The sequence below is a fragment of the Mycteria americana genome, chromosome 7 (genome assembly GCF_035582795.1).
Source record: "Mycteria americana isolate JAX WOST 10 ecotype Jacksonville Zoo and Gardens chromosome 7, USCA_MyAme_1.0, whole genome shotgun sequence".
NCBI lineage: Eukaryota > Metazoa > Chordata > Aves > Ciconiiformes > Ciconiidae > Mycteria > Mycteria americana.
Window position 1 is genome coordinate 28,849,599 of NC_134371.1, and position 25,762 is coordinate 28,875,360.

At 54.0% G+C, this 25,762-nt stretch overlaps 1 protein-coding gene across 2 annotated transcripts in view; it reads left to right on the forward strand.

Annotated features, from left to right (window-relative positions):
- EPHB1 (EPH receptor B1) overlaps positions 1-25,264 on the forward strand; it is a 76,349-nt gene extending 51,085 nt beyond the window's left edge. The window contains exons 4-16 of one of the 2 annotated variants that reach the window (XM_075507626.1): positions 2,716-2,871; positions 5,976-6,311; positions 9,368-9,549; positions 10,678-10,930; positions 13,079-13,187; positions 13,405-13,469; positions 17,367-17,489; positions 18,560-18,807; positions 19,110-19,325; positions 21,498-21,647; positions 22,261-22,454; positions 22,974-23,129; positions 23,500-25,264. In XM_075507626.1, the coding sequence (XP_075363741.1) occupies positions 2,716-2,871; positions 5,976-6,311; positions 9,368-9,549; positions 10,678-10,930; positions 13,079-13,187; positions 13,405-13,469; positions 17,367-17,489; positions 18,560-18,807; positions 19,110-19,325; positions 21,498-21,647; positions 22,261-22,454; positions 22,974-23,129; positions 23,500-23,608 (2,297 nt within the window). In that variant the 3' untranslated portion in view covers positions 23,609-25,264. The remainder of the gene's footprint in view (positions 1-2,715; positions 2,872-5,975; positions 6,312-9,367; positions 9,550-10,677; positions 10,931-13,078; positions 13,188-13,404; positions 13,470-17,366; positions 17,490-18,559; positions 18,808-19,109; positions 19,326-21,497; positions 21,648-22,260; positions 22,455-22,973; positions 23,130-23,499) is intronic. The other variant, XM_075507627.1, reaches the window with a different exon arrangement.
- Positions 25,265-25,762: the final 498 nt, after the last annotated feature.

The window sequence follows — 25,762 nt, forward strand, 5'->3', positions numbered from 1 at the left end:
CCAGCTCTGGGAAACTTTCTTGCAGCAGCCCTTAAATCAAGGCAAACATTGGACTTGCTGTTAGTGGGGTGATTTATTGCTCCCTCCTGGGCTCGAGCCCTCTAGCCGAGCCTTACACTCGGACTGTGTGTTTACCATCTGAAGGATTATGGATCCCATGCTGCGTGGGTGTCTCTAAATCCCACCGTGGCATTGCAGGGGCTTGGGAGTTTTGGCTTCATCTTCAGCATGAGGTTCATGGTTCAGCTCCCCCAGAAAGAGGGGAGACACGGGCAACAGCGAGAGTGGAGGGCTGCAGCCCACAGCAGCTTTGGGAGGAAGGAGAAGACATCATCCTCCCCTGGAACTGCGGGAGACTTTAAACAAGCACAGTGTAATTACAGGAGAGAAAAGCTAATTGGTAATAATAACAATTAAGAGCTACATGCCTGCAGATTACAGAAATTTACGGATAAGCAAAGTGATAAAAGAAACCTGAGGACACTGGGTTGCAGAGTGTGCTTTGTTCAGGTATTTTGACAAAGCATCACTTGGATTAATTGTATTAAAAATTAACAAACCCCTTCAACCGAGGCACCAACATGCCCCTATGCTTAAAACCGAGACGTGTTCATAGCGCTGTGACCCTCTTGTCTTCCTCCCTCCCTCCCTCTCCTGTCGCCTTCCATCAAAATACAGGCAGCCATTCCCTGGTACTGCTGCCCTCTCCTTCTGGCTCCTCCAAAGAGCCTAGCACCTTTCAGGCACATTTCTGAACATGTCCTCCAGCTCTAGAGCCCACAAGTCACTTGTCGCACGTCTCATGGATGCTAACACTTGCTGGTGGGAGTGCAATGCTGCTGGGACATTGCAGGGAGGTGCTGGTGGGAAGGGAGAGGTGAAGAAATGGAGATCCACCTTGAAGTCTTGGTGTCCACACATGGTGTGTCTCCTGCCTTGTGTGTCTGGTGTATCTCTGTGCTTCCTTGTGCTGTTATGGGGCATAGGGCTGTGTGTGTGGCTCAGGGAAGGGTCTGCATCCAGCTGCCTTCTGCTCTGGCATCCTGAAGTTCCCCTTCAAGCCCCCATGTGCCCACCCAGTGTCCTGCAATGCATGGTGACCCCGCGTGTCTAGCTGCCTATCTGCACAAGGTGGTGGGTTATGGCCCTAAGTGCTTCCGTAAGAGGCCATACATGTGGGATGGCTGCGGGAGGATGTGGAGGACTCGATGGTCCTCCCGTGGTGGGGAGGAGGAAGGGCAGCATGAGATAGTGGCTGGTCCCTCTGGGATGCCACGTCCCCACTCAGCTGTTAGTGCCATTGAAAAGAGATGGTTCGTTGCAGCCAATTGCATGCCTCAGGCGGGGAAAAAATCTCCTGAATAATAAAATTGTAAAATATTGTTTTGATTTATCCTTTTTTATCATCTTTTAATATCTGGAAAGACTGTGTGAGCAAGAGGCCTTCATGAGTTTTGAATGACAGGTTAAAGGGCTCCAATAAAGATTAGATGGTCCACTATCTCCCAAGGAAATTGCATCAAAGTGGTTACTCCTGCTTGCTCCTATTAATTTCCTCTTCATGGCTGCTAGGAGCTGCCTCATATCCTGATGCAGCAGAGAGGGGCTAAGAGGCACTTTCCATTATCTCAATCATCGCTGTGTTTATGAGGCACTTAGGGTGTTTCTCTGCGGAGCCATGCTTTAGAGGTGACAGCATCACAGGGGCAGAGCCAACGGCCAAACAGAGGTGGGACTGCCCTGTGTGCGAGGCCATGAACAGTCTCCTCTCCCCCCAGCCGGGTGGTGGACCTGAATGAAGTCTGGTCCCTCAGGTACACGTGCCAAAATACAGATGTTCCCTTCTGCAGCCTTCGGTTTCGTAGGGGTCACTTGAGGGTTTTGTTAGACGTCAAGGATGGATGAGCATCCATTCATCAGCACCTAGTTGGTGAGAACTAGTTGGGGTGGGGCAGGGACAAGGGACCCCATCTTTGTCACTCCATCTTCACCTGCTAACCACAGAGCAGCAAGATGCTTGATTAATGAAACCTCGCCCTGTCACTGATTAAAGCCTCACTGTAACTGTAACTGGAGCATCTTCTCGTTTGTGAATTAGTTGCCATTTCCTCCTTGAATGAACTTGGAGGCTGAAGGCCGGGAAGGTTATTAGCCCCAGCCCTGGGCTGCGGGAGATTAACAGGATGGACCTGTAAGACACTGTCATGGGTATCACATCAACTTTTAAATTAAATGTTCAAATTTTGCATGGAAAAAGAGATGCAAGACCTGAGCCATGCCATTGGGATGGCAGAAAGGGATGTTTCAGATCAGCAGAAGGGGAACGCTGTCCTGTCCCTGCGTGTCCGTGTCCCCATGGGTGCTGCCGAGGAAGGGGCCAGCCCCCTGCTGTCCCCCTGCCTGGGTACGAGCGGTGGGGAGCAAAGCAGCTGCTGCAGACCCCTTGCTCTGCTTGGCTAATTGCGGTATTATTGCTGTGTGATTTCAGTGTTTTCCTAGTGGCTCCAAAAATAATTCATGGCCAGCATGGAAAATTATGGCCATCCTATGCTACCCCGTTTAGCTCTGACACAGGTGTGAAGCTTTTCTGTGTCTTCTTTCTTTTATTTCTTTCTTTTCTTTTTCTTTCTGCCTGGTTTCAAGGACAGGACCTGCTTTCACCTCCGCCCTGGAATGGTTCGGCACCCAACTGCTTTCCTCTCCTTTCTCTTGCAGCCTGCCCGGCGGGGACGTTCAAGGCCAGCCAGGGCGCAGGGGTCTGTGTGCCGTGCCCCTCCAACAGCCGCTCCACCGCCGAGGCCTCTCCGGTCTGCACGTGCCGCAATGGTTACTACCGGGCAGATTTCGACCCGCCGGCAGCTGCCTGCACCAGTGAGTAACAGATTGAGGTTGGCAGGGGGGGCTGCAGGGTCTCGCTTCCCTCTGCTGCTGGGGAAGTGGCAGGGATAAAGTCTCAACCCATGACCTTTTTTGTCTTATTTTCTCCCCCCGTCCTGCTGCAGAGGGGAGCGAGAGAGCAGCTGGGTGGGCATCTGGCAGCCAGCCGAGGTCAACCCACTGTAAGGGTTTAGCTTTGCAGAGGGCTGGGGTACCCATATTGAATACCCATCCCTCTCCACATGGCACGGCACTGCCTCCAAGTGCTATAGAAACGCTCCTTGCGCCAACACAGATCCCTTCACCACCACGCCAGCATAAGCAGATGATGTCTCATCACCTTTTGCTCTGCTTTCCCGGGACGCTGCTGTGGTACACACCAAATGATGAGCGATGGAACGGCCCCACAACCCACGTCTCTGGCAGCTGTTTGAATTTATACTTCACCCTGGCAGTGGCGGTGATGGCAGGGAGATAGTCCCCAGGATAAATTAGAATTTAAAGTTATAGGCTGTTGCTGTCCTGTTCATAGTCTTGCAGATGGAGTATTTTTTTATAGGCGGAAAGGGTGCGTTAAGCATTGGTATTCAGCACAGTGTTGCGTGCAATGCATCACTGCTCGGCTGTCTGCCCAAACTGCCTGGGATGGCAGCAGTGGACTCAAACCTGTCTTTTGGTGAGAAAAGAGCCCAGGAGAGAACAAGGAGCTGCTGTGCTCTTCAGCCCGCTGGGAACATGAGTCTCAGCCTCAGCTTCCCCCCCCAAAATACACTCCAGGCCCTTGAATCAGCCCATCAGGGAGCTTTAGCACAAGGATACTCCAGACCCTTGGTGCTGGGTAGTGCCCAAAATGCACGTCGGAAACGAGGAAAGGATTTGCATGTTTTGCTGGATCACTTGAGCTGTCAGAGCGGAGGTAGTTGGCAGGTAGCACAACTGCAGATAAATCTATATATCTTTATTACGTCTCGTTACGTAGCTGATTTACAGTATTGCTGTGCTATAGGAATACAGTATAAAAAAGTCCATTTGCTGATTTTTATTTCTTCTCGTCGACGCTTAATTTTACAACGCTCTAATTTGAGATGCCAGCTGTTCACCGACAAAGTTTCTCAGTGTCAGAGGAGTAAATAACAGTGTGGAGCTGCGGGTGCTGCCCTGGACCAGAGCCCTTCCTGAGGGCGATGTCTGCGAGTGTGGTTCCTGCCCTGTGCCCCTGGCAGGGGAGGGAAGGGGCTGCAGTTAAAGCGGGGGGAACTTGGGGAGACAATGGTTTGCCTCTGGGCCAGGGAAGAAAGGTGGTTTTCTCCCTTTTTATTGAAAAAAAGCTTGAAAAGATATTGTCTGCTTAAGGTACAAAGAGAGGGATTGGATTAAGGTTCCTGAGTTTTTGGGGGTAACTTGCTATTTATTGATCTTTCTGCCCAGCCTTTGCGAGTCCTCCGGTCTGGTTCCCCCCGGGGAACTGATGTCCTTCGCCCCATGCCTGCCCCTGATGTGTCCCCTACCATCCCTCCTGTAAACCCCCTTTGACATCTCCACTACCTGCTAACGGGATTTCGGGGGAGCCCCACGACGGGATGTCTGTGGTGCCTCGAGCCCTTTCCAGCAAGGACGCGGCACTGGCAACTGCTACCTAGCACATGCATTTACTCCACTAAAGGGGGAAAGAATTAAAGGGAAGGGAATTTTTTTATTTTAATTTTTTTTTAAAGGCTGTCATTTTTCTAGGTATTTTAACAAAATGCTTTCATCTGCGGTATCTGCAGCAATGGCTCAGAGAGGCTCCCAAAGTGCCTGCTTGGATGTGATTAAGGGAGTAGGGGTAGAGGCCAGTGCAGGCAGGGAGCTGGGCACTGGTGGCCACCCACGGCCCCCCTGGGCTGGCTGGCAGTGGTGGCTGGAGCAGGGTGTCAGCTGGAGGTCCTTCACATGGGGTGACCTCTCCGTCCCACCAGCCATGTCACCCCTGTGCTGATGAAGCCGCCTCTGCCCATCCCATCCCCATCCACTAATGATGTTCCCCAGCACACACACGTGGAGGGCTCCCATGGGATGGTTTTCCCCTTTGCTCTCTTAACCTTTCCTCGCAGGTCAAGTCCTCCATCATTTTTATTGCTCCCCCCCACAGCGTGGCAAAGTCCTTTTTCTTCCTCGGAAGTGCAGCGCCGAGCCCTGCCAGCACGAGTAATTAATTACTTTCCTTATTTAATATAACCCAGCAGCCGGATTTTGTGGTTTTGGCTGCGGAGCCGTCCTGGCTAACCCCAAATCCTTCCCCAGACCTGGGCAGACGTATGTTTGTGCCTCGATGATGCTCTCCCACCTGGATTCCTCCTGAATCGCTCCCTGTCAACTCCGGCCCTGTTCTGGCAGCACATGCGATCGGAGCCATGTTCAATTCCCGTCCTCCAAAGCATTTGTGATGACTCCTGGCGGATTTGATCAATGCAATTTTGATCTCTTGGCCAACATCCAAGCTGCTTGCAAAACAGCAAGCAGTGCTGGGCGCAGAGGAGAGCCTTCCTCTGTGCCATTGAGTACCTGGGCTCCCAACCTGAGATATTAGACTGTTAATTACCACTTGCCTTTTTTGACTCTCTTTTTGCCCACTGCTCCTCTGTTTCTCCACGGTGCTGGCTAGTGGCGTTTCTCTCACTGTGATAATCTGTTTGAGGTGCTCCTCCATGTGATCACTGGAGCTATCTCAGCATCTCCTGATCATTAAAATGGGTCCATCTTCGCAGATGGATCTGCGTGCGCTCTGCATGAGGGGTTTTTTTGGAGACTAAGTGGGTTTGTGACATGGGAGTCTCCATCCTCAACCACGAAACCTCTCTCTGGCTGGCGATGCAGGTGGTTGGTGTTGCTGATGGGGAGAGCCTGACCCTGAATCGGGCAAAGCCATGGAGACCGAATACCTCCTGAGCCAGGAGGTGATAGGTAGACCATCAAACGGAGCTTGGGTAGACCGTCAAACGGAGCTGTGGGGTGTCATTCTCCATGCTGGAGCCCCCTGAGGCTCCTGCTGAGCCCTGGTAGGTCTGAGAGTACCGTTTTGGGCCAGGACCTGTCTCAAGTGCTCTGCTTCCCCGCAGGTGTCCCATCTGGCCCCCGCAATGTCATCTCCATTGTCAATGAGACATCCATCATCCTGGAGTGGCACCCGCCGCGAGAGACGGGGGGTCGGGATGACGTCACCTACAACATCGTCTGCAAGAAGTGCCGGTCGGACCGACGCGCCTGCTCCCGCTGTGATGACAATGTGGACTTTGTCCCCCGGCAGCTGGGGCTGACGGAGACCCGGGTCTTCATCAGCAACCTGTGGGCGCACACGCCATACACCTTCGAGATCCAGGCTGTCAACGGGGTTTCCAACAAGAGCCCCTTCCCGCCGCAGCACGTCTCTGTCAACATCACCACCAACCAAGCCGGTGAGTCCTGGGACAGCATGGTGCTGGGAGTTTTAAGCCATACACTACAAGTTGCAAGCTCTGAGTCCAAAGGAAAAAGCTCCTGGGGTGTGAGTGGTGTGTGATGGCTGCGGTAAACCTGCACCCATCCCTGGGCAGGCTGGGGGGAAGGCAGCAAGCGGGGAGAAAGGCCGGGAAAAGAGGGAGGGAAAGGAATGGGGGAGGTGGAGGGGGTACCTGCCCGCTGGGCAAAGCGAGAACTGGGTTGTGGGAGGGAAAGGGGTGAGGACCAATACCTGCTTTTTATCCCCCTCTAGATTGCTTGGGGATGAAACGGCATCACCATTTCCCTCCTTTTCCCAGGTGGGAGCAGGGAGATGGGATGAATCCAGCCTCGAAACACAGCCTGGCTGCATCGCAGCACAGGGGAGGCATCATCACAGGGCTGAGTTCAGGCTCTGTCTCCTCTGGCACATCCCTCTCCCATCATTTTCCTCTTGTCCCCTTTTCCAGGCTCCCCTGCCCCTTTCCCTTCCTCTTCCCAGTCAGGCTTCAGGAGCTGAACAAGCAGCCCTGGACCAAACTGGGATGCTGACAGGGTGAGTGTGCAGATGGCAAGGGGGGACCCAGTCCCAGACTGCAATGAGGAGCACAAGGAGCTAAGGGGATGGAAACCTGCCTGCTTTGGGCAAAGAAAGGGGATGGTAATTTCTGCTTTGTGCCGAGCGTGTAATGCAGACAGACTTTGCCAACCTGCTCCCTTGGGACAGCATGAGACAGAAACCTGGCATAAATATTTTAGTCTCCCGGCTCCGGGGAATACAAATCTATGCTTGTGCCTGGCTGGTATCACTGTCTCGTGAACCATGTGCAATCAAACCTCCCTCTGGTCTCCAAGCCTTTTCTCCTGGGGTGGGATTTTTGGGGTGTTTCTTTGCTTGTCTGTCACTCTCAGGCTGCCTAGGAGCTGGGAACAGCCAGGGCACCCACGTCCATCTGTCCGTACCCCAGCACTCCCTGTTTGTCTTGCGAAGGCTGAATATTAACATGGAAATGCTCCCAGTGCCGCAGGATGGGCTGCGGGGTAACCTGATGGAAATGCATCAGGTGTGTCAAGGGCAAGATCAGCACTGTCCCTCTAAAATCCCTTTGGCTTTGCAGGGGGTTTATCCACCTGCTTTCCCTGTGTGGGGCCGGATCTGGGCTGGTTGCTGCATCTCACCCCGCAGGGCTGCCCCCAGCCACATCCGCCTGCATGCCGCTATCCACACTAATGGGGCGGGGAATGCAGCAATTAACAAAACAGCAATCAAGCTAAGTGTTTAATTTCAGCCCACGAGCATCTTCTTGGAGCGGATGTGGAGAGATTAAAAAAAAAAAACAGGATTAAATATGTTGGGTAAACAAAGGTGGTGCTGGACTATCGACATCTCCCAGCGTGGCTGTGCGGAGCAGGGCTCTTGCCACCCCCAGATTCCCTCCGTGGCACGATCCTGTGCCCTGAGCTGGTTGTGCCAAGGTCAGCTCTGCCCTGTATCCATGGGGAGAAGGCCTTTTCCCTGCCCAGCGCTGCCTGCACTGGATAGGGAGCTTACCCTGCGAGCAGGTTATGCCAGCGCTGCTTTCAGTGTGGAGGGACTTGGGTACCTTTTTTGGAGGCTTTTGGTAGGATTAAGTGCAGGATCAGGGCTGTATTGGCTGGCTCTGGCTCTTTCAAGTATAACTTGGAGGGCAAAAAGCCTTTGGAAAAGTGGCTCCTGGCTAATTTAGTGGCTTGGTGTCCTTGACAGCGGAAGGATGGTGTTGCTGCTGCTGGGGATGCTTGGCTCTGGGGATGCTCGGCTCGGGATGCTCAGCTCCGGGGGTGCTCAGCGCTGGGACGTTTGGCTCCGGGGGTGGTCAGTTCCAGGGATGCTTGGCTCCCCAGCAGGTGCAGAGCAGCCCTGGGATTGCTCCAGTGCATGTGGAGAGCGGGGCAGGGAGCAGTGGCAGTGGGGACAACGTGCCTGGCAGCTATTTTAGGAAACCTGCTCGCTTAGCTCCAGTCTGGCGTGTGAACTGAAATACTATGGGCGGCTTTGCAGAGCAGCGTGGTGTGTGGTGTGGCTGGCAAGACTGATTAGAAATCAAGGAGGCAGGGAGGGAAGGGGGTTGGACAAACCATGCCGGGCTCGCATCCGATGCTGACTGTGTGCTCGGCCAGTGCCGAGCATCTTGCTTTCTCTGGGGATGCTGCGACAAGATGCCTGGGACCCCTGTGGTTTGCTGCCTGGGAGGTCTCGGGGGCTGCAGGGATGGAGGCGCTGCCTTTCAAGCACCCTTGCGCCATGGCCCCAGGGCGGGTGAGGAGCTGAAGGATGGTTTGAGACTGTTCTGCAAGTGTTTGGGCTTCGGAAATAAAACTCCCAGGAGAAGCACGTTTGGGCACTGAGGATGAGCATCCCCAGAGAGCCCCTAGGAGCGGACCCAGCAGCTCCTCCAGGCCAGGGCTGAGCCGAAGCCGTGCTACAGGCTCCAGCACCTTGGGGTCCCCTTGCTGGGCTGGGGTGTCCCTGCCCTGGTTTCCTGTCATCGTCCTCAGGGTAGGCAGATTTTTGCTCCTACGTCGTATTACTGACAGCACGTGGGGTTGCAGCTGTGGTGCAGGCCCCTGCGGTGCTGGCTCCCCCAGAGAAGCTGTTACGGCAAAAGATGGCAAGCAGAGCTGGGCACTGTCATTGAGCCTTGGTTTGTCCCTGCTGGGGAGAGCTTTGCTGTCTTTGCCCCTCCGTGGGAGACATCCTTGGAGCCAGCAATCCCAGGGAGAAGGAACACCGAGGATTTCTAAGCCCCTAATTAAAAAGAATAATTGGTTTAAATACCAGAATTCCCTCACCGGCTTGCTGCTCTGGCTCCATGTAAGCTGCTGAGATGCCGCTCTTCCCACTGCTAGTGTGTGAGCTTGTCCCATGGGGCGAACAACTGCAGGCATGGGAGATTCGGGATGTTCCACGTGCCCAGGAGATTTTGTCCCTCCCCAGAGCCGTCGGTCCTACCCCTGTCCATTAATTTTCCCTCCCTCCCCGCTTCCTTGGCAGCACCCTCCACTGTCCCCATCATGCACCAGGTGAGCGCCACGATGAGGAGCATCACGCTCTCCTGGCCTCAGCCCGAGCAGCCCAACGGCATCATCCTGGACTATGAGATCCGCTACTATGAGAAGGTGAGCCGCATCTGTGCACCCGACGTCAGCAGCACCGTGGGCTCCAGGCCGGCAGCGGTAAGCTCGGGTGGAAACCTCGCAATGGAGGGTGGAATGGGGGCACGCAGAGCTTTGTACGGTGCTGTCGGGAAGCTGCTCAGGTCCTGAGCTTGGTGGGAGAGGGGGAACATTGACAAGGTTTGAGTCAGGCTCTTTGCTGGGAAGGGTCTGGGTAGTGGGACAGGTGGTGGGACAGGCCACGGGATGGACGCCTGGCTCCAGAGGCTGGGAACGATGTGCAACCAGAGGAAGGGAAGCGATGTTGCGGCTGCAGATGCTAATTCCTCCCCCGTGGGCAGCATTTTCTCCAGCACATCAGTGCCTGTTGCTGCCTTGGCTCTGGTATCTGCTAGGGTGAGCAGGGACCTGGAGTGTGGGGACAGTGTCAGGAGGAAAGGAGAGGGATGGCGAAGACCGGCAAAGGTTATCAGGGTTGTCCCTGTCACGGGTCATTGCCTCCTGCCGGGTCCTTTCGCTGGCAGCTGTCCTTCCCCGCAGGGCACACGCTCTCAACCCTTGCGGTGAACCGTGCCGAGCCCAAGCTGTTCCATCTCTCCTGCATCTTGCCAGCTTTAATGAATTCCTCTAAATGTGAATAATTAGATGATTTCACCAGCAACCCCTTTATGGCAAATCACTGGGGAATGTTGCAAAAAATGAGATTTGCGATGCATGATGTTTCTACCAAGGTTTAGCACAAGGACCCCTGCCAGCAGAGCAGGGACTGTAGGGGCTGGGGTTCTTGGCAGAGGCGAGTTGCCCTTGAACCTGCTTGAGTGGGGTCATGTAGGGAGTGTTACGGTGTTTCCATAACTGCATGACGTTTCTGAAATGTGCAGGAACGTCAGTGGTTTGAAGATGAGGAATTTGCTGCTTATGAGTGTTTTTGCTCTGGATGCTCTTATTGTTTCCCCCTGCTGCTCCATGCTCTTTGCTATGGTGGGGCCAGGGGGCTGCTGGGGAGGCACGTGCTGCGGGGACCTCCACAGCTCCCCAGAGGCCAGGCAGAGCTTGCGGGTCCTGCATCTGTGGGATCCTCTGTGTCAGGGATCGAGGGCAACCAGGAGGGTCTGAGCCACCTTGCCCAGGCTCTGCTGCTTTGTCCTCCTGGAGCAGAGCCAGGGCCACTGCTTTATCCCCCTGCAGATAAACCTCATCCCTGCCATCAACGGGGACGGATGGGCTGCAGGGTACATTGTCCCCACCGCTGACCGTCTCTCTCGGCCGTGCCCACAGGACCACAATGAGTACAACTCCTCCATGGCCCGCAGCCAGACCAACACGGCCAGGATTGAGGGGCTGCGACCCGGCATGGTGTACGTGGTGCAGGTGCGAGCCCGCACTGTGGCTGGCTACGGCAAGTACAGTGGGAAGATGTGCTTCCAGACACTGACGGACGGTGAGTCCGGGATGGGGGGACAGGGAGGCAAAGAGGGTGGTTGTCTTTCCAGCGACAGCTTTGGGCTCTAATAGGATTAAATGAACTTGTCTCCGCAAACCTCTCTCCCAGCGGGCAGCGTGGCAAAAGCCAGGTGATTTACAGCGATATCTTATTAATTGCCAGCTGGAGGAGTAATCTGCTTTAAATCTCTTAGCTCTGTTTTCTCCCCTGCTATTTAGCTGCAGTTTTGTCTTTCCTGCCTCTGACCGTGGTGGCAGAGCCCCCACTGCCACTGGCTGTGAGTCCGGCACAGCAGGGTGGGGAGGAGCGAAGGGTTGTAGACCCCTGGAGGAAGGACTCCTGGGATGTTCTCCAGGGTTGCTCTTCTGGGGTGCTCAGAGCTGCATGTGAGCCATCAGGGCAAAGCTGGAAGGGTCAGACCCATCACTGAAAGCTGATTTCCCACCCTGAGGTGATGTGTCGAAGGGAAAGGGCCAGCTCACGACCTTCACGGCTTCTTCTGGCCTCCTTGTCAGAGTCATGCTGTCGTTCTTCTGGCCCCAGCCTTTCACTGCACCCACAAACACTAGATCCCTTTAGAGACCAATAAGTCATGAGAAGGTTTTTTCATTAATCCCAGCTTCAGGACTAATCCAGAAGTCAGTGAGTGAAGCAAGGCTCCTTTCGTGGTCCTCCTGCCTCTGGGGCAGCTGAATTCCCTGCAGAGACCCCCTTCCCTGCCACTGCTGGCATAGTTCCTGCTCCGCTTAGGTGACACACACGGGTCCCAGCCCTCCTTGGCTGTCTTTCCTAAAACTTTTCTTTGTTCCTAAAACTGGGTCACCCCGTGCTTGCACTCATGTCAAGTGCCAGCTGGGGTGGGAAGAGGAAAACCACACAGGGCAACCGAAGGGAAGGAAATGGTAGTAAACTCCTTCAATGCCTTGAATATTCAGGATTAGAGAAGCGAGAAGGAAAATCCTGCCTCAAATAAGCAATTAATTGAAATTTAGTAAGAATGGATAGTGTAGATTATTAAATAATAATTGATTGTTAGATGAGAATTTCTTAGGATTTAAGCGGCATGCAAGAGATAAATCCAGTTGCTAGTAATTAACCACGGAGTAGAAAAATACAGATAAAAGGGTGCTAAATACTTTCTTTTGGAGTGAATTTTATTTTAACCCTTGCTTGTGGCTGCTTGCACAGCCTGGCAAACCTTGCTGGGGATGGTTGGAGAGGGTATGTTTCTGGAGGGCTGCAGAAGCCCCCAGGATGTGAGGTCTGCTGGATACTGCCCACTGCAGGTACCCACACTGCTAACGGGGTGGGCAGGAGAAGGGGAAAATGTGGGGAGACACATGGAGGTTGCAAGTGGCTTTCTTGGGGTTCCTCCAGGCATGTCCAGTCCTCCCTGTGCCACCTCAGCTTTCACCCCAGCCTGCTGCTGAAGGACGCAGAGGGTGGCCAAAGGGATGCAGAAAGTTTGAGGGATGCTCAGTATGGAAGGGATGCTGTGGTTGCCGTGGCTCTGCAAAAGGAGTTGGCTCATGCCATCTGTCGAGATGTAAAAACCTACAAGCAGACCTGCAGTGAAGGGGCTCGGGTTCTCCTGGGCCGCTCTCTCAAGGTTAACTGTTGTGTGGTGGACTCTCCGGTGTCTAGTATGGGTGAACTCTTGGCGCAGCCTTACGCAGCTGGTTTTGTTATTAATGCAGTCTTTTCTCTTCCTCCTTTCCTGCAACTTGTAGGAACTTTGTGTCTGTGAGACCCCATGTTAAATTTGGTCAAAATGGCCAACAGGTTTAAATTTATTGAGGGAAGAGAAACCCCAGAGGCACGGACAAAGCCACCTTGTGAACCTCATCTCTTTGGGAAACAGGGCCCATGCGCACTGGTTTGACTTCATTCCCAGGACCTTGTCTTCCATATTTTGAACCCAAAGTATGTGTGAGCCAAGCATGATAATCGTTCCCTGGCTCCCCAGCACTGGCTCATCACCTGCCTCAACCAGCGCTCCCACCTGGATCCCCCTTGTCCCACCACCCTCCCATGGGAGCAGCACCCACAGAGTCAGAGTGGGCATTACGGGACCCCTTCCCAGGAGACTGCTCTTACTCCATGAGCAAGCAAGGGAGAATTCACCCCGTCCCTCTTCTCTTGCAGATGACTACAAGTCGGAGCTGAGAGAGCAGCTGCCTTTGATTGCAGGGTCCGCAGCAGCTGGAGTGGTCTTCATTGTCTCACTGGTGGCCATTTCCATCGTCTGCAGCAGGTGGGTCCCCGTGGGATGCTGCCTTCCTAGAAGGTGGAGGCAATGAGATGCAGCTGGGAGAGATTTGGGGTAGGAGGGGAGGGACGGGGGACTCCCATAGCTGGAGAGAGCACCAAGCTGCCACCTCTCGCCGAGTGTTGCTGGCAGGGGAGTGGTTCGGGGCCGTCGCCAGTCTCTGGTTCCTCAAGCCTGGCTGTTTTCTCCCTTCTTCTCCCAGGAAGCGCGCCTACAGCAAGGAGGCGGTGTACAGCGATAAATTACAGCACTACAGCACTGGGCGAGGTGAGCGGGGAAAAGCGGGCACGGGAAACACTCCTAAACCTGCACATGGCATGTGCCCCAGTCCTCCACCTTCAAATGTGCATGGTGTGGGGATGAAAGCCCCATGGGGCAGATGGAGAGGACCGTAAGGTGGGAGTAGAGATGTCCACAGCTGTGTGTCAAGGTGTCTGCGAGTGTTTTGCAGTGGTGCAGCATTGAGGGTGGGAAAAGAAGAGCAACAGGGGGGATTTGGGGGATGGATCTGGGGGGACGAGGGGCACGGGGGATGTAGTGGGACAGGGGATGGGGAGAGGATGCTGTGAAGACTCCCAAAGAGGGAAGGGAAGGAGAGAGACAGTGTGTGGAGGGGGGATGAGCTTCTGATCTCCTGCCACAGGCTCTGCCCAGGCCAGGATCGGTGCTGGGCTGCTCTTACTGCTAAAGGGACTCTGTGGATTTTGGGAGCATGGCTGGGGAGTGAGGGCTGGTGGCTGGCTTTGCTGCTGTCCTGGCTGCGCGGCTGATGCTTGCCCTGCATCCTGCTCCGGGAAGGATGTGTGGCCAGTGACTAGGAAGGTTCAACTGGCTTTGGGCTGCTGATCCCCTTGGTAAACAACTAGGAGAGCCTGAGCTTGACAGGCTTTTTCCTAAGACACCTTTGCAGTTAGTGAAGCTGTGCACCAGAATAAATTTGAGGCGTGTGTTGTGTATAATGTGTGCTCAGGTGCTCCTCCAGCTCCTGGTAAAGCAGCCAGTGGGCCGTTGTGATCGCTGGAAATGATAATAAAGCAGCAAAGCAGCAGCTCCAGGGGGTGAGGAGTTGCCACCCGGTGCCGGCAGGCTCCGTGCCCTGTCCCCAAGGGATGTAAATCCCATTTACACTCTTCTAGAGATGCCTCCCAGGTGCATTTTTCTGCCTTGCAGGAAGAAACCATCCCTGGCTCCTGGGCACCTGCCTGGGGAAAAGGGATGGCGGCGGGATGCAGGGATGGGTGAAGGATGGCTGGGGAAGTGGGGAGCAGGATGAGTGAGCAGAGGGGAGGGATGGAGATGAAGCAATCAGCCTGGCAGAGAAAACGGGAGGGCTGACAGGGAAGGAAAGGGTTTGGAGGCAGCCAGGAGAGCCCAGCCAAGCTAGCAACAGCTTACTAGATCTCTTTTGACCTTCTCAGCTTCATACCAAACCCTCCCAATGTGATGGCAGGGCTGTGAGGGGCTGTAAACCTCCCAGCAAACAATAAACTGTTTTCCAAACATCACCAGGTGATACTTAAATATGATGGACCTGTGCTTTTCCTCCCTCTTTTCTTTGTGTTTCTGCACCATGGGTGCCAGGGGAAGATTTATTTGATGCCTGATGGCTAAACCCATGTCGAGCTGCAGGTGGACTTATTTTTCATGTTTTCCCCATTTTGAAATATTCCCCACCCCGTGTGCATCCCTAGCTCACCCCAAGGACCCCAAAACCCAGGGTTTTCAAACCAGGTAGGAAAGCAATGAAGCAAGTGTCTGTGTTTAGTTTTTAAAGCTGGGCGATGTGAAGATTGGTGCCTGAAAGCCAGGAGTGCTGGGGCTCCTGGACGTGCAGCAAAACCCTTTCAAGGTTAGCGAGCCTCCAGGCGCTTGATTATTGCAGATGCTCGAGCAAAACAGGTGGGAAATTTGTGGCGAGCAACTAATGGAGAAACAAGCGCATCCACCAGAACAAATCACCCGTGTGTTTAGCAGTATGGCAATTACAGCCTCCCCAGTGCAGCTCTGCCGTTCCTCCTGGGAGCCCCCCGGGGATCACCCGCTGCCTGCTGCTGGCAAGGACTTCCCCGGGTGGGTTTTGGGGTGAGATGGGGTCTCTCAGATTGTAATTTCTCATGCTTTATCTCTGCCACTGCTTCGCCAGGAGCTTTGAGATAGGGGAAACAGGGAAAGCGCCCTGTTGAAGCAGTGGTGATTCAGCAGGCAAGGGTTTTTCTCTGTCCCAACGATATTTATTCCCAAGGAAAAATGATGTCGGAAGGAATCTAACACTGGAGTTAGGGTCGCGGTGCAGAGCACTTCAACTTTCGAAGAGTGAGAAAATATTTGCCATTGTCTGTGGTAGTGATAAATGGCCTAATCCAGTTTCTAGGAGTATTGGGGCGATTTTAAGAGCACAAAGCTCTCTTTGCAGGCAGGCTCAGCATGAGTTGCCTTTGATGTTTTGCTCCGGTACCCGGCATTTCACCCAGCTTTTGCCAGCATGGCGATGATGAGCTAGTGACTGAGGTTTGCAGAGATGAGTAATGGGTTTAGGTGCCCTAATCCCACTCATTCGGATGGGATGGGGATTAGGGGGGAGCTGAACATGGTGTTTACTGAGCCCACAGGCAGACCCCGGGCCACATCAGAGGGTGTTTGAAAACCAGCCTGTGTTGGCAGTGGGCAGGAAACTTTGGCATTATTGTCTCCTTTATTTCTTCAATATTTTGATCAGTGAGTCAGTCTCGGTTACGATCCTGTAAATCCCTTTGTAATCCTGGCTGGAGCATCAGCTGCTCTTGTAAAAAAATTTATGGGGCAGTTAAAGTGTATGAGACAGAGCCGTAAAGGGATTTATGAACTGGGAGATGCACAGATGGCTTCATTGCAGCCTTCCCCGCCCACCTCTGAGGCGCAGAGCTTTTGCCCCAGATGCCCCTTTTGGGGATGAGGATGCTCCTGCTTGGTCCCTCCCGAGTCCTGGGGGCCCCGCAAGCGGTTCTCCCTTGGTGGCTGTTTTACACCAGCAGGGCCCTGCTGTGAGGCTTTCATGCCTCCTCCCGAATTACTTGCTGGCAAACTTGCAAAGCAGCCGGGAGCCAATTTAGATTCCCGGCGTGGAGCTGCGCAGAGACGATGCTGTGGTCCATGCGGTTGTCTGTGCATCAGCTCTAGAAAGGCCCCAGAAAGCACCAGCGCAACAGGATCGTGGCCCTTGGCGAGGTCCTTAACAGCGTAATCAAACGCCATTAATCACCATAACACCGAGGTACCTTGGGGAGGAGGACTGGGCAGCGATGTCCCTCTGATCTCCTCCAGAGATGACGTGGTGCTACGCCACCCCGGTCCCCTTTTTGGGTAAGACATGGCATAGGAGGCTGAATGCCCAAAGGGGCACCACAGCCCTCTCTGGGTCCCCTGTGGGGACCGCAGTATAACGCTAGTGCCCTGCTGAGCCCTGGGGACGGTGGTGGCCGTACTCTGCCCTGTGGCCGTGCTCTGGCCATTCTCTGCCCCCAGGCCGTGCCTGGGGCAGCTCTGCAAGCCCCAGGGCATCCAAACACCATGTCTACAAACCCCGTTTGGGGAATGTGGGGGCCTGTTTTGATTTTTTCCCCCATTTGGAAATCCCCCGCTTGCTGAATCTCCCTGCAGCATGGCTGGATCTTGCTGCCGCCTATTGGCCCTGTGCAAGGGACAGTGCACTTGTCATGGAGGCCAGCCAAGCCGTATTTTATGGCTCCATACAGGTTGTTGATTATAATTGCTGCACTCTGTCAATTTAGTAGCCGCCACAAAGCTATCAGAGGCCTTTTTGGGTAAATAAATATTTCTTCACTAATGCATGGAGCCTTGTAAAACCCTCACCATAAAGCCGGCTAATTGTAGTTCAGGTCTGTAACTGCTCCCCATCGCCAGGGAGGAGGAAGAGGAAGGATAACAGTGAAGGAGCAGAGGGCAGAGAGGGAAAGGAGGGGATGCAGGGGAGGGTCAGGTGGAGTGGGGGGACCAAAGAGGCCGACAAGGGTCTATGGAGGTGGCACAGGTGAGCACAGTGATAGCAGCCATCTTAACAGGTGTACGGAGGGCGTGAGGACACAGGGGTCTCCAGTTATTGGCCATGGCACAACTGCTCTTGGTTTCTCTCCCTTTGGCCATTGCTCCCATATTTCTTGCAAAAAGGGTCTCCAGGGATGAAGATCTACATCGACCCCTTCACTTATGAGGACCCCAATGAGGCAGTTCGAGAGTTTGCCAAGGAGATCGATGTATCCTTTGTGAAGATTGAAGAAGTCATTGGAGCAGGTGGGTCTCGCCGTCCCCTGCTGCCCGTCCCTCCCTGCCCTCTCCACCTCTCCTGCGTGGCCAGACACCTACCTGGAGCAATTTTCTGGGGGTGCACATGTGGTCCTTCACTGGGAAACTCTCAAGGAAGCCTCGAGACATCAGGTTTTCCTGTTTGTGATGGCTTAGGGCAGACACGAGGTTGATTTCTGCTCTCAAAGTTCCTCTGAGTTGGGAAAGCCTCCATGAACATATTCGCTGGGTGACTGGGCGGCCTCTTGGGATTTTCTACTTGGCTTTTCCATGAGATAACAAGAAAAAGCCAGATCTCGCTCTAGTCTGTGCCATGTTCCCATACATATGTATATATACACACGCGTACACGTATCTGTATGTCATCTGTGCTGCTTTTATTGCCATTTTTAAATAACTGTGTTGTACTCATAGAAGAGAAAGTGAGAAGCTGGGAGGGAAGCTGCAAAGAAGCAATGAGCTAGTTCGGTTGGGATCAAGTTCAGCGATGTATCAGCTGCCCTTTGCGGCTCATCAAGGCAAAGTGCCTGCAAACCTGGCTTAAATGTAATCCATCCACAGGCAAATTTCGCCTTGGTGTAGGAAAAGCTCTCCTGCTGAAAATGACAGGATGCTTTCTCTGTATTTCAAATCAGAGGGCAGCAATGAAAACAGCCCAATTATTTTCCATTCCAAGATAAGTGATGTGCAAAAAGGCAACTGAGATTGTTAACGCCAACACCTTATATTTGAAGTAGCCCTTAAATGTTGATGCTCTTGCTCTGCAAATCCTTCTTGTGGGGGTTTGCAAGAGTGGCCCCAGCCTCTGCTTCTGTCAGTGCTGGGCTCTGTCACCTTGGAGAAGGTTGCAACCTCAAACACGTCCTCAGCAGCAGATGTTGCCCCTTTTAAAGAGGACAGGCAAGTAGATTTATAGAGGAAAGCATCGTTGAAGTGTTAACTGGCTGACATTTCTCAGCCTGTTGGTTTGGAGACCAAGCAGCTCAAGGTACCATTACTTTTTGCAATGTTTTATGTGGAGGAGGAGGAGGTGGTAGTGGATGCACTTGCACTTGCAGGGGAGTTTGGAGAAGTGTATAAAGGACGCCTGAAGTTACCTGGCAAGCGGGAGATCTACGTGGCCATCAAAACGCTCAAAGCTGGCTACTCCGAGAAGCAGCGCCGGGATTTCCTGAGCGAGGCCAGCATCATGGGGCAGTTTGACCACCCCAACATCATTCGGCTGGAAGGGGTGGTGACCAAAAGCCGACCGGTCATGATCATCACAGAGTTCATGGAAAACGGGGCCCTGGACTCGTTCCTGCGGGTAAGGCGAGGGGGGGCCATGCGGGCTGTTGTTCAGCTATGGGATTCGGGAATGAGGTGTTGGCATCCTGTCCTGTAAATCCCAGTCTGTTTCCTTAGCTTGGGAGGTGGTTGCAGTGTGCTGTACACCCCCAAAACACGTGTGTTTTGGTGCTGGCATACCTCTGCTTTAATTAGGCAGGGCAAGGCAGCTGGGAAGTCCTCTTGGGAGGTGCAGCATTGTCCCAAGGTTTGGGGTGAGCAGCTCTGGTCCCATGGTAGGGTCTGCACACTCACCGTGGCGCCTGTTGTTTCTGATCGCAGCAAAACGATGGGCAGTTCACAGTGATCCAGCTGGTGGGGATGCTCAGAGGAATTGCCGCTGGGATGAAGTACCTTGCAGAGATGAATTACGTGCACCGAGATCTGGCTGCCAGGAACATCCTGGTCAACAGCAACCTGGTGTGCAAAGTGTCGGACTTTGGCCTCTCACGCTACTTGCAGGATGATACGTCTGACCCCACCTACACTAGCTCCTTGGTATGTACCTCTTGCAAGATTTGGTCTTGCCCGGCATCCCCCATGCCTGCCTTTCGTGCACTGCCAGCCGGAGCTGGGAGAGGGGTACTGGGCGTATGCCCTGGAGCTTCTGCCATGGGTGGGAGCATCTCAGAAGGGTTCCCACCATGTAGGCTCATGGCCTGGACACCCTGGCTACAGTTCCTGTCTTCTTTTCCCTCCTTTCTCTTCCTCCCTTTTATGAGTGTTCTTCCTTCCTCCTCCCTCAAGCACCTTTCTGCCCTCGGCATTTTGCAGATAAGCCTCTTCCCTCTCCTCCATGGAGGGAAGGTGCATGGAGGAGTCCCTGGAGAGACTGGGAAGGGGAGGCAGGGAGATCGCAGCATCTCCTGACGGCACAGCAATGGCCCTTTAACTCCCCTTTCCCCAGTGCTCCAGGTCTAGTCTGCCTTTCTCTGCTGGAAACTTGTTCCAGGCTTAATTAAAGAGATAAGCCTAACGGGAGCTCCGCCATTCCCCAGCCACCCTTCTCGTCCTTAATTAACTATTCGTAGGTAATGGCAGCCCTGCTCTCCCCTTGCTCCCCACTGCCCCAGGGGAACCCCCAGGTCCCCATCACAGCCATCCTCCTGCCAGTGGGCTCGTAAGACCCTTATTGGTGTTAAGGATGAACAGAAGAGAAGGGGATGAGCAACCTGCTGACCTCATCTAATTGATTAATTAAAAAGCATGCATTGGCTGCAAGCACAAGGCTGCACCGACTCCTGCAGAAGCAGTGTCTTGGGCTGCCGAGCTGTGCCCAGGCACCGGGGCTGGCTTCAGCCTCCAAAATGGGAAACCCACAGAGGTGCCTTTGAGGCTGGCTTCGTGTTTTGGCCTGGCTGCAGCCCCTTGCTCTTCCTCCCGTGCTTGCGGGACTTTTCCCCCCTTCCCGGACCTGCCCCGCTCCCTGCCCACACCCATCCTGTAGGCAGTGGCCTTTGAGCAGACACCCATCATTTATTTTTTGTTCAAAGACCCCGGCAGTAGCTGCTGGGATGAGGCATGAAGTAGCCTTTCCCCACCTTTAGAGATAAAAGAGATTATCTCATCTGTGTTTTTATTTAATTTAGGCCATAATAGATCTCCCCGGCAGCTGGGAAGTGATGCTGTGCCTGCGATTACATCACTCTGCCTCCCACAGCAGGTTTTTAGCTCTGGGGAAAAGGCAGGAAAAACAACCTCACAGTTAATTTCTCCATTTGTAGTTATTCAAATCAAATTTTTTGCCATTCGTCCTTTAAGAGCAGCTGACTCTTCGTCAGAAAGGCTACAGAAAACAATTGCGCTAAACGATTTACAATGCAATTCTGCCTAGAGTAAATACCATGCATGTCTGTGGTTTTCCTTCATCCATTGGCTTTTTTTGCTGTTATTTTAGCAGTTCTTGCCCAGGGAGCAGTCTCCTCTGTATGTGCTGCCCCTCTGCAGCATCCCTGCCCCCTTGGCATGGCCTCCAGCCCTTCTTGTCCTGCCAGGAGCTGGGACCTGCCCTGGCTTGATGGGGTGGCTTGAGATGCCGAGCCTGATTTTGAGCTTTTAGGAGAAATGAGGGGCTCTCTGCCAAAGGCACTTCCCTATTCCAGTGCTTTCCAAGTCTCCTCTGGGGCTTAAAGGTGTTTTGCTTTTTGCCTCCCACTCCAAAAGTGGGACCAGAAGGACCTTCCAGCAGCTGTGGGAGCCCAGATGATGCCATAGAGGATGCTCTTAGGTTAGACCTTGTTTCCATTGAAAACTGAGGGACGGGGATACCTGCGGCTCCATATCTGAGTGCTAGCACAGTCCTGCGTAGCCCTTGTCACCTGATGTCTCCCCAGGAAGGGACCCAGGAATGGGCCACTGATGTGCCAGGTCCTGCAGAGCAGCCAGAGAGGGGAGGTGTCACTCAGGGGTGACACCTGAGTGGGATAAACCCTTGGATAAACCCTTTTGTTTAGTTTAGCTAAACCCTTTTGTGCAGGTACGAGATAAATTCATGGAGGTGTTTTCGGCTCCTGCCTCCTCGTCCCATCAGGTACCACCTGCCAACTCCTCAGTGGTGTCCCCGGGGACCAGTGGCCAGGGGTGTGCAGGATGGCTCCAACCCTGGCTTGCGGGTGTCCGGGCTCCTCTGTCAAGGGAGCCATTTCTCAGCTGCTCTCCCTTTTTCCATAGGGGGGGAAGATCCCCGTCAGGTGGACAGCGCCAGAGGCCATCGCCTACCGCAAGTTCACCTCGGCCAGCGACGTCTGGAGCTATGGCATAGTCATGTGGGAGGTGATGTCGTTCGGGGAGAGGCCCTACTGGGACATGTCCAACCAAGATGTAAGCACTGGGGGTCAACCATGCAGCTCTGGGGGGTGTGTGGGGGCTCATTCCTGAAAGAAAGCCCTGCCTGAATGGCTATCTGCTCCTTCCCGGAGCCTTGGCAACGCTCAGGTTTGGAGATGAAACAGGCTGGTGAGCAAGAGGATGCAAGGAGGGAAATTGGGAAGAAACGCCAGCGGGCTGGTAATTGGACTTCAGGAAGCTGCAGGGCCTTTGAAAATGTTCAGAGGGTTTACAAGCGGGGAAAGAGCTTTGGTAGTTGGACTGCTGTACTCAGACACGATCCGCCGAGATAATGAGTGGCAGCTCTCCGCTGGGAGGAACTGCAGCGCATGGAGCATCAGAGCAGAGATTAACCTCCGAGAGCCCTGGCTCCATTGGAGCCGGGAGCATCTCCTCCTGCTCCCTTTGCTGATGATCAAATGGGCTGGCAGCTGCCTTCCCGGCCTGCGGCAGCACTGCCTGTAACACCTCTGCCTACACAGGCAGCTCGGCTCGGGGAGAGGAGCGGCAGGGGTGGCTCACCCCCCACTGTGGCTACGGTTTTCCCTATGTAAGACCTCTGACTACCTCATCCTCATGTGCTGCTTTCTCCCCCACTGCCCTGCAGGTCATCAACGCGATTGAGCAGGATTACCGGCTCCCGCCGCCCATGGACTGTCCTGCTGCCCTGCACCAGCTGATGCTGGACTGCTGGCAGAAGGACCGCAACACCCGCCCGCGCTTCACTGAGATAGTCAACACCCTTGATAAAATGATCCGCAACCCGGCAAGCCTCAAAACTGTGGCTACCATCACCGCTGTGTGAGTCTCCCAGCGCACAAGGGATGCTCTCATGTCGACATCCCAAGCTGTCACAAAAGGGTCCCCAAGTGGCTCGTGCTGCCGGAGGGAAGGACAGGAATTCATAAATTGTTCACCAGGCATGGGGGGTTTCTGTCTTTGCTCCGCCTGACAGTCAGACAAAGAACATGTAGTTTTCAGTCAAGCAACAGCAGTAATTCTTTGCTATTGATTCTTCATGGCATCTGACCATATGGGCATGGTGTCTCCTCTGCCGGCGCCTCTGTCCCTGCAGCTCCCACAGCTGGATTACAACGTGCAGGGTTGCAAAGCGCTGCTTGGCAGAGTGGTATTCCCATGGGACAGGCCTTCCTCGTGGACTTCCTTGTCTCAGGCATGTGCCAGGAGCACGGCAGTGCCGGGGGAGCATGAGGGCATAGGAGGGTGGGTTGGGGAACATTGCCATGCACCAGCCAGGCTCATGCATGGCAGACCCTTGGTGCCGGCCGGGCTTGTCTCCAGCAGTGTGTCCTGTTGCAGGCCTTCTCAGCCCCTCCTCGACCGCTCCATCCCCGACTTCACTGCCTTTACCTCAGTAGATGACTGGCTGAGCGCCGTGAAGATGAGCCAGTACAGGGACAGCTTCCTGACTGCTGGCTTCACCTCCCTGCAGCTCGTTGCCCAAATGACGTCCGAGTGAGTTGGGTGCCACGCCAGGGGTGGGTGCTGCCTGGGGTGGGTTGGGGTTGCGGGGAGGTGGGAAGGTTGGTGCAACACACCTGCAGAGGAAGGGTGTGGGCATCCATCACACCAGTCAGCAGAAGCATCCTGGGTCTGGAGGTGGCCGCATTCACCATCTCGGGGTCAGCATGCAGGTGTCTCCCTGCTCTTGGTCCCTCCTTGCCCCAGTGATGCTCACAGGGCTGCGCTTGAGCTCTGTGTTTGTTCTTCTGCTGAGAGGCATGGACCAGCTGAGCTTACATCCCTCACCCCACTTAGAGACAGCAAAACTGATACACCAACCCTCAGCTGCCCATTGATATTCCTCTGTCTGTTCGTCTTCCAGAGACCTCCTGAGAATAGGGGTGACTTTGGCTGGGCACCAGAAGAAGATCTTGAACAGCGTCCAGTCCATGCGAGTACAGATGAGTCAGTCTCCGACCTCGATGGCATGACGTCCCTCATTCGATGGGGAGGGGACGGGGGGGCACGCAGCGAGGGGCAGAGGTGGGAGGGGAGGAACTGACGGGTGCCACGGGACAGCATTTGGAGAGGTGCCACTGCTGCCTGGGGACTGTGACCACAGACAAAGGATGTTCCTGGGACTCATCTCTAACTGGTGACTTCCGTTCCTCACCAACAGAAGCACACTTACCCATGTCATGGGGAACAGCGTATAAATACATATAAATATGTACAAATCATATATTTAAAAAACAAAACAAAAAAAAAACAAAGACAAAAACAATGAAGACAAACCAATGTGCGTTGGGGAAGCAAACCCAAACCCTAGAGGCCAGACTCCAATCCCACCACCAGTGAGCAGTGGTCAAAACTGAGAAGGAGAAAGGGGCTGTTGGGGAAGGGAGAGGCACGAGATTAAGCACCCTGTCCGGAGAAACCACCTTCCTTTTCTTCTTTTACTCTCCCTCCCTGCCCCAGCCCTTTCTGCTCACTCCGCTCCCCTCTCTACTCATGGACCGGGTGGAAGTGTCCTCAGATGTCTCTGCAGCTCCCTGCCATCCCACCCAGGTGCTGCTTCGGCAACTACCAAAGGACTTCGCTGACCACTGCATGGGAGATCCGACTCAATCCAGTTAATGTCTTCATATTGAAGAAGAGATGTACCTTCAATAGAAAACCTTGGGTTTTTTTTTCTCTTTTGCTTGCATTTTTTTTGCAAAAAGGAAAAAAAAGGATTAAAAAAAAAAATCCATCCTGGAAAATGGAAAGAGGTGTTCCCGTGTGTGTGTGCGCTCGTGCGCGTGTGTACGTTGTCAACCTACCGTGGACTCGCTGCTTGTCCCTAACCGAAGATCGCTGCCAACCCTGCGGCCAGCGGCCGGCTGGTTCCCAGCCCGGGGGGCGCAGGGGGCCTGGGGTTGTGCCCAGAGCCCCCGGGGGCGGGAGGTAGCAAGGAAGCGCCCAGCGGCGAAGCAAGCGCTCGGCATCCTGCAAGCGGGGAGGAGGACATCAAGGGCCGGCTGGTGCGGCGGGGATGGGATGGGAATGGAGGAGCCGCTGCGTGGTTGTGACTGGGTTGGTGACTGCTGGAGAAGGAGGAGAGATGCTCTGGGGAACAGACTGCTAAGGCCTCCAGAGCCTCAGTGATGCACGGAAGATGGCTGTGGAGGACTTTTTTTCCCCATCTTGCGGACCTAAGGATTTTGATATTGAATTACAGACTTAGGTTTCATGGCTTCAGAGGTAGGTCCATTTGTCTCGTGTACCTCTCTGTCCATCCATCCATACTCCTCCTTTGTATTTTTCAGCTCACTTCCTTAAAGTCTCTCCCAGTGAATGTTTCCCTATGTTTAATTGGATTTTTTTTTGTTGTTGTTTCACTGTTGGTCTCCTTTGCAAATTGATCTAGTTAAAATTACTAGACATGTGTCAGTGTTTACACAGAATATTGTAAGACTGGGCAATCTAACTTCCCTCTGTGGATCGCGCCGAGAGTTTATAAAATGAATGAACTCTTACTAAGGCTTTTACTTAGACGGTTGTGTGTGAGTTGTAATGATCCATCACCGCGCTTTTGCAGGCACCACGCTGGCAGCAAGCAGCACCCATGTGGCAGGGGGAGCGGCGGCATGGGCAGGCTGCCCAGCTGTGCCTTGAGGGCTGCCGGTCCCTGCCATAATTTGGTGGCACGGTGGCTCATACGTGTACGAGAAACCCTCTGTGTTGCTCACGCATCCATCCCTGCCATGGGGATGCCCCACATCTGCTTGCGCTGCGGGGATGCCCTGCATCCATCCATGTCTTGGGGGTGTCCTGCATCCTCCTGCGCCACGGGGATGCCCCACATCTGTCTGTGCCATGGGGATGCCCCACGTCCATCAGTGCCATGAAGGTACCTCAAGTCCATCTGCAATGTGGGTTTGCCCCTTGTCTGTCCTTGCCATGGGGATGCCCCACATCCATCTGCACCATGGGATTGCTCCATGTCTGTCTGCACTGTGGGTTTGCCCCATGTCCGTCCACGCTACGGAGATGCCTCACCAGATTTGCTTGCTGCCACTGAATACAAGGGGACGAGGCCTTCCTCTGCCTGCTGCCAGTGCCTGTCCACATGTCCTGGATGTGAGTTTTGTGCCCCATGCTGG